This window comes from Triticum urartu, chromosome 5A, assembly GCF_056163025.1.
Source record: "Triticum urartu cultivar PI428250 chromosome 5A, HENAU_Tu73, whole genome shotgun sequence".
NCBI lineage: Eukaryota > Viridiplantae > Streptophyta > Magnoliopsida > Poales > Poaceae > Triticum > Triticum urartu.
The window spans coordinates 544,755,731-544,763,537 of record NC_141877.1 but is presented as its reverse complement, the minus strand read 5'-3'; the positions used below and the strand labels follow the sequence as shown (position 1 = coordinate 544,763,537).

The 7,807-nt window shown below is 49.2% G+C and overlaps 1 protein-coding gene and 1 pseudogene across 1 annotated transcript; both read left to right on the top strand.

The window, feature by feature from the left end:
* Positions 1-4,099: 4,099 nt before the first annotated feature.
* Positions 4,100-4,832, top strand: LOC147972696 (uncharacterized; annotated as a pseudogene).
* Positions 4,833-5,734: 902 nt separating this feature from the next.
* Positions 5,735-6,217, top strand: LOC147972695 (uncharacterized). The gene has a single exon (XM_087524432.1). The coding sequence runs from the start codon at positions 5,735-5,737 to the stop codon at positions 6,215-6,217; it is 483 nt and encodes a 160-aa protein (XP_087380558.1).
* Positions 6,218-7,807: the final 1,590 nt, after the last annotated feature.

The window sequence follows — 7,807 nt, the reverse complement described above, 5'->3', positions numbered from 1 at the left end:
ATGCCCGATGCTGTCAACACCAGTGCGTGCCTTCGTCCATGATGTGTCCCCGGGCTTGGCAAACCCGCCGCGACGCATCGTCAACCACATCTTTTTCTCAGCGCACCACTACTTCGACACCACTGCGCACATGCTAACTCGGCGCCCCCTTGCGCCCGCGGCTCCACGGCGACTTCCTCGACACCGGCCACCCCGACTCGACATCGACCACGGCATTCTTCGCACGGCTACCTCGACCACGGCTCCACCAGCCACGCTCTCGGCTACATCGACAAACGACACAAAGGGCTACCGCCTGCTTGAGCAATCTCGTTGGTTTCCACTCCAGCCACGACTCCACGATGCGTCGACCGTTACGACTGTAGGGGGTGTCCGTCGGCTTGCCTTCGGATTCTTCTCCAGTCTCACCGTCTGCGTCGCTATCGTTGTGACTGCGGGGGGATGTTGAGTATAATGTTTATTAGGAAAGACGAGATAGACTAGGATTTGTTCTGGCTTGTCTTGTACTCCAAGTAGATGGTTGTACTCCTATATATATGACCACGAGGCTCAAGCAATACAACGACTATTTCACCAATTCCTCTCCCTCCTTTTAACAGAGATGAATATGTTACAGAACAATCACAAATGTGGAAAAAACAAGAGAGAAGCCCACTCTCCCGGCATGACAATACCCTAGCCGGCCCGGTCGCAAACCACAAGGCGGCCTCACTACAGATGCACACGATGATGATCAGTGGAGGGTGTCAGCTTGTGGTTAAGGACACACGAGTTACGCTCGTCCCAAATCTGCTGGGGTGACCAACATTACAAGGGATGCCATGGCTTTACGCTTAGAGATACCATGGTGTATGACGGAGTTCCACCAGGTCTTGACGGCAATGAAGTCATTCCAAGAGGCCACTTAAGCATGTGAAGCCCAAGCCAATCCTTCACCATGTTTCAAATCCGGAGGGAGTTGTGGCATTGAAAGGCCATGTGCGCTGCCGTCTCCGGGAGTTGTGTGTGTGTGTGTGTGTGTGTGAGAGAGAGAGAGAGAGAGAGAGCTACATCCGAGTACATAGATCATGTGATCATCGTATTGAGGCATGCGAGAGAAGATGCTACATAGCTACTCCTATGAAGCCGTGGCCCGTGGTACATAGATCAAGTTGATAAAGAAGATGATGATTCCCCTCTCCAGCGCAGCACCAGAACATGGTTATAGATTTGTTTTCGTCTCCGGTAGTGAAGTGGTGGCGACGAAAAAATTGCACGAAAATTTGGTCGAGTCTTGAGGTATTCGTGTATCAGGGACACAAAATACCATGTGAGGCGACGTCGGGAGGCCATGTGCCCTATGGGCATCCTCTAAGCTAGGACGCATGGGCCATGTGGGTCATGCCCTCTCCGCTCCTCTGGTAGAGGTCCTCTAATACTTTGTCATGATTTTTTTCCAGCTTCTTTTACTCATGGAGGAAAAAGAACTGTTTTGACTGAAAAATGTTGACACGGAGACAGAAACTGATCTTCACACACTTTTTATTTGCGAAAAAACTTTCAATCTATTTATCTTCAATCATGGAAGTACAACGAACACCAGAACTAATAAGAATTACATCCAGATCCGTAGACCACATAACGACGACTACAAGAAGTCAAGAACTGAAGCGAGCCGAAGGCGCGCCGCCGTCATCGCCCCTCCCTCGCCGAAGCCGAGCAAAACATGTTGTAGTTGACAGTCGAAAATTCGTCGTGTTAAGGCCCCATAGGAAAACCAGTAACCAAACCCCGACGAACTTGCATTTGTTGAGCGAAAAGAAGAGTTCAACAGGAAGAACGTATGAAGAAATTGAGATGTTTGGATCTTGGGTAAATTTATAAGCTAAGAATGCACGTGAAGTATTAAAGGACTATATCTCATTCTATAGAAATCATCTCTCAATCTATAGAAACCATTTGCTTTAGGTAGACGTGATGGTACTTCCACTCTTTTGGCATCTTATGAAACCCAATTCGAGATATATAAACTAGATCCTTGTTATTAGAATGATGATTTCTTGGCTATGAGTGAGTCATTTATTAATGGACATGATTTTCTCCTCCAAAAGTCCAAGTGGAGTCCAAGTAGTGGCAAACTAGAATCCTTCTTTTCTTTTCCCTTCATGGTTAGTTTCAGTTCAAATGACGAATTGAGACAGAAACCAATGGATTCCGGTGGCTGGGGGGGGGGGGGGGGGTTCAAGTACCCTTCTATACCCCTTCCCTAGCGCCCAACAACCGTCGTTGATGAAGAGTAGTATAGATAGGAAGAATCCAACCTGAAGCCCACGAACGTAGATGAACTACGACCAGATCCGAGCAATAAACTAAGGATAGATCCGCTGAAGACACACCTCCGCACGCCCACCTATGATGCTAGACACACCAACGAAACGGGGACTAGACGGGGAGAATCTTATTCCATCTTCAGGGAGCCGTCGTCGTCTCCTCGTCCTAAGCAAGACACAAACTCTAAGAGAACTCAAAGGAACATCTAAAAACAGAGCCCTCCAGTCGGCAAGAGCCGGGATACACCACGCCACCACGATCCTAAAGCCACCGAAGACAAGGCGGACCGGTGGTGGCGCCGGCGGGAGGCAGAGAAACCCTAAGCTTTTCTTAGGGGAGGAGGCAATTGCGTATCTTCATGCACTTTGTGAATAGGTAATAATCAATAAAACAATAAATATTCGACGAGAATGTGTTATGAGGAACAACAAAAATATAGATATTAGGATGTATCATCGCATTGTATTGTGTTGTACTTTTGCTCCAGTCCAGGCTCGGTTTGGTGGCATGTGTATGTTTATGTTTCCACGTTGGCTGTGTACGAGTCATGTATTTTTTATGTTGTACTAGAACAATGCACGTGCGTTACGACGGGATATAAATATTCTAATACGTTAGCGTGTGATTTACCTATCAATAATAATGCGATTGTGTAAATAATTGTTTATCAAATTCTGACCATGAATTATCTTATATTTTGATCGAATATTTGATAAGTAAATTAAAGTGAAATTGGTTCAGAAGGTAAGTAGATAAGTTGATTGATTATCATATACTCTTTATGTCCCATAATAGAAGAGCGTTTTTGACACTAGCGTTTTTTACACTATACTAGTGTCAAAAAGGCTCTTATATTATCGGACGGAGGGAGTACATGAAAGGTTGGACGAAAAGATGATGGAAAGAAAGGTGAAACGGGAACTTTACATTATTTTTAAGTAAGCAGAGATTTTCTCGTTTTTAACGAACTCACATGGTGTTTTCTTGGACGTTGTATTATCTCATCTTTTACGAATTCACATCATGCATCTCCTCTATATTTCTTCTGAAAGATAAAGAGAAAAGCTAGGATCACGTAGGTGCCGTAACGTAGCAAGAGAGCGCCAGAGCAAGTGTGACATCTGGAAGGGCGTGATGGGGGGTCCACCACAGGGAAAGTGCTAAGGAGGTTGGGGGCGAACGCGAAGCGATCATGCTCCAGCGCTAGGGTTAGGGTTTTCTGCTGAGGGTGGCGTGCTTCTGACGGCGACTAGGTCTGCGACGGCGCAGCCCTATTTGTTGGTTGGCGACGCTGACCTCTGCCAGGGGCGGTGCCATGGCGGAGCGGGCGAGTGGAGAGGCAACTGCAGCCAGGGAGAAACAGGCAGTCCCGGGCTCATCGACGGGGGTGGAGGCGGCTACCCCGACGAAGAAGATCGGGGCTTCTGCAAGCCGGGGAACCTCTCAGTCTCTGGCAGAGTGCAAGACTCCCAACCCGGCAGCAAGCCTCTCAGCAAGGATGTGGGGGATGGTTCTCCTTGACAAGGAGGCCGACGGGCCAGTCTTTGAAGAGCCGGATCAAGCGCTTCCTAAGGCGTCAAGATGGTCGGCCGTTGGAAAGGTATGCTCGCTGAAACCGCTGAAAAAATCTGTGTTGGAGAGAACCATGCCCCGTGCTTGGGGGCTACATAAGGAGGCAAAATTCAGAGACATGGGATCCAATATTTTTGTTGTTCACTTTGGTTCGGAGGGAGATTGGAGACATGTGATTCACAATGGACCTTGGCAGTTTGATTTCTCTGTTCTGATCATGAAAGACTATGAAGGGGGTGTACGGCCATCGGAGATGGTGTTTGACAAGATTGATATATGGGTTAGGGTGTGTGATCTACCACCTGACAAAAGGACCGAGAAGTTTGGGAGAGCACTGGGCAATTGGCTGGGATCTGTGGTAAAGGTGGATGTTGGTAATGATGGCATTGCTCGGGGTCAAAACCTTCGCGTCAGGACGACGATATCAGTTTTCGAACCTCTAATCCGTTGTTTCAACTTGAAGAAGTCCAAAGAAGATAAGGAAGGGACATGGTATGATTTTCACTATGAGAAGATTCCTCACTTCTGCTTTGACTGCGGAAGGCTTGTGCATGTGGGTGGGGTGTGTACTCCACTTGATGATACCTCTGTTCATTGGGGGGAGTGGTTACGCGCTTCGCCGAGGAAGAACACCTATGGGAAGGATGGCTCGACAAGTGCTGCGGCCAGTAGTAGCAACAATTTTGTGAGCTCGCAAGGAACAGAGGGACCTGCTGCTGTGAAAGCCTACCCCCCGTATCAGAGATATCCCTACCAAGAGGAATCTGTCCTATGATTTCACCGCTACTGCTGCAACCCACACTGGTGGACGCTCTAAGCAGGAAGGAGAGAGGGGCACTGACCGTAGATCGGGCGAGGACAGCTATGTGTACCCACAACGGGGTGATCTGCGGGACGGATTGGAACGGAAAAAAGAAAGAGATCTGAGGGAGAAGTTGGAGGAGCAGTAATCTCATAGGCGCAGTGAAGCTGAACGGGACGAGGGCCATGATAGGAGAGGAAAAGGTCAACTGTATGGCCAGGGATATGATGGCTACGAGGAGAGGTACTCGCGCTATCGGGTGCATGAAGAGGACAGAACGGGGTCACCCGTTATGCATGGCAGATCCGATATGCATGAGGAGAGGCAACGACGCAAGGGATACTACGTACGTAAGCATAGGATGTAGAATGACGCCCTTCATGGAAGCTCATCACACTCGAGGATAGACGATGCCAGCAGGAAAAGAAGGACTAAGCAAGTGTGGGTGGCGAAGAGCGACAATGACAAGCAGGGTGGTAGTGATGTGTTCATTCGCGATACAAGACGCAAGACGTCCTCAGTGTTTGACCGCATCATGGAGAAGGATGATGGATCGGCGGACTCGGATAGCCGGGCCCGCCGGGAGCGATGAATCTCCTTGCCTGGAACTGTCGAGGACTGGGGTTGGACTCGACAGTTGGCGAGCTCAGAGACCTGATACGGTCCCACAACCCAACGGTGGTGTTTTTGAGCGAGACAAAGAAAACGACCAGGGCGATGAAGAAGCTTAAGTGGAGCTTAGGCTTTAGAGAAGGGGTGTATGTCGATTGCAAGGGGAAAAGTGGTGGTTCAGCGTTGTGGTGGAGAGACAATGTGCAAGTAACACCGTGGTGCCAATATTTTATTGATGCTGCGGTGAACTTCGAAGACAAAGCGTGTAGAATCACTGGATTCTACGGTGAACCTAAGACTGATCTTAGGAGCAAATCTTGGGAGGCACTACGATTCCTTCGAAGATAGGATGATCAGCCATGGATTGTTCTTGGCAATTTCAACGAGGCCCTCCTCTTGACTGAGCAACACGGTGGTAACTTAAGAAGCTTTGCACAAATGGATGCCTTTCGGGAGTGCTTGGCGGATTGTGGCTTAGCTGACTTGGGCTTCTTGGGTTACCCGTTCACGTGGGATAACAGAAGAGAGGGTGCTGAGAATATTCAAGTTCGCCTTGATAGAGCGGTCTGCAATGATGGTTTTCTCGCCATGTTTCCTCACACTACGGTGGAAAACATCATCACTGAAGAGTCTGATCACAACGCCATAGTTGTCAAGGCTAGGGAGACGGCTCCCGATGCCCGGCAGAACGGCCCACGCAGGTTTATCTTTGAAGAGATGTGGAAAGAGCATGAGGGTTATGATCCCATGATCACTGAGGCATGGAACCAGGTGGCTGCAAACGGTCTAGGCGCGGTGAGCATGTGTGACAAATTAAAGGCCGTGACCGCTGACATGCAGCAGTGGGGTAGATCTGTATTTGGATCGGTGCGGCGTCAAATTAAAAAGCTAAAGGTCAACCTTGAACATGCTCGACAGTGAGCTTTGGTCTCTGGTATCTCACTGGAGGTCCGGGACTTGGAGAGCCAGCTTCGTGAACTCTACGAATGGGAAGAAATCATGTACAAACAGCGGTCTCGTGTTGGGTGGCTCAAAGAGGGGGACCAGAACACACGTTATTTCCAGAATAGAGCCAGTCATCGGAGGCGTAAAAATACGGTGCGTACCCTAAGAAGAGAGGATGGCAGCCGGTGCACCTCGGACGAAGATAAGAGGGCTATGGCGGCGTCTTTCTATGCTAATCTTTTCGCTTCGGAAGGCTCGATCGGAGCGGACAGGGTCCTCTCTCTAATGGACGAGGTGGTTACTAATGACATGAATAATGCCCTCACGGCGGCTATCTCTAACGAGGAGATTGAACGTGCTTTGTTTCAAATGGGTGCAACAAAAGCCCCGGGGCCAGACGGCCTGCCCGCTTTATTCTACCAGAGACACTGGTCTCTCTTGAAGACGGATGTGTGCGCGGCTGTACGCAACTTTCTTGGCGGTGGTGCTACGCCAAATTCTTTCAATGACACCATTCTGGTCATGATTCCTAAGGTTACCTCTCCGGAGTTGCTAACCCAGTTCCGCCCCATAAGCCTCTGCAACGTCCTGTACAAGGTGGCTGCCAAGGTTCTTGCAAATAGGTTAAAGTGTATCCTTCCGGTGATGATTTCTGAGGAACAAAGTGCATTCGTGCCTGGGAGGCTTATCACAGACAATGTTCTGGTTGCATATGAGTGTGTGCACGCGATCCGCAGGCGTAGAAGGAAGAAACCGCTTTGTGCTGTCAAATTAGATATGATGAAGGCGTACGATCGTGTGGAGTGGACCTTTCTGGAACAAGTTATGCGGAGGCTTGGATTTGCTAAAGGCTGGGTGGACATGATTATGAGATGCGTTCGGACAGCGAGATTTTCTGTCAAGCTCAATGGTGGCCTTTCGGAGCTATTTCTTCCCACACGGGGACTCTGACAGGGGGATCCGCTCTCGCCATATTTGTTCCTGCTATGCGTGGAAGGTTTTCTGCTCTTCTTAAGCGGGCACAGCTGGAAAGGAGCATCAGTGGGGTTTCCTTCGGTGGCACTGGCCCCCATGTGACCCACCTCCTCTTCGCGGATGATAGCATTGTCTTCTTGGAGGGTTCTCAAGGCAACCTTGAGGCTCTCCGGGATATCTTACAAGTATGTGAGTAGGCTTCGGGGCAGCGAGTAAACCTCTAGAAATCCTCTATTTGCTTTGGGAAGGGATGCTCGGTGGATAACAAAAAACGCTCTGAAGGGAGTAATTGGCATAAGCTCTCAGGCCCTTAGTGAAATGTATCTTGGTCTACCGACGGCGGTAGGCAGATCCAAGGACGGCACCTTTCAATATGTGAGAGAAAGTTCAAAAGGAAAGGTGATGGGATGGAAAGGACAGGGTCTATCTAAAGCTGCTAAGGAAGTGCTTGCAAAATCTGGGTTACAAGCGACACCGACGTTCACCATGAGCTGTTTCCAACTATCCAAGAAAATGTGCCAGAACCTGACCTCTATCTCCTCAAACTTCTGGTGGGGTTCAGCTCATGGTGAGAACAATGTGCACTGGGTG

Excerpts from the sequence above, each read along its gene's own strand:
- LOC147972695 (XM_087524432.1), top strand. The coding sequence starts at position 5,735 with ATGGATGCCTTTCGGGAGTGCTTGGCGGATTGTGGCTTAGCTGACTTG.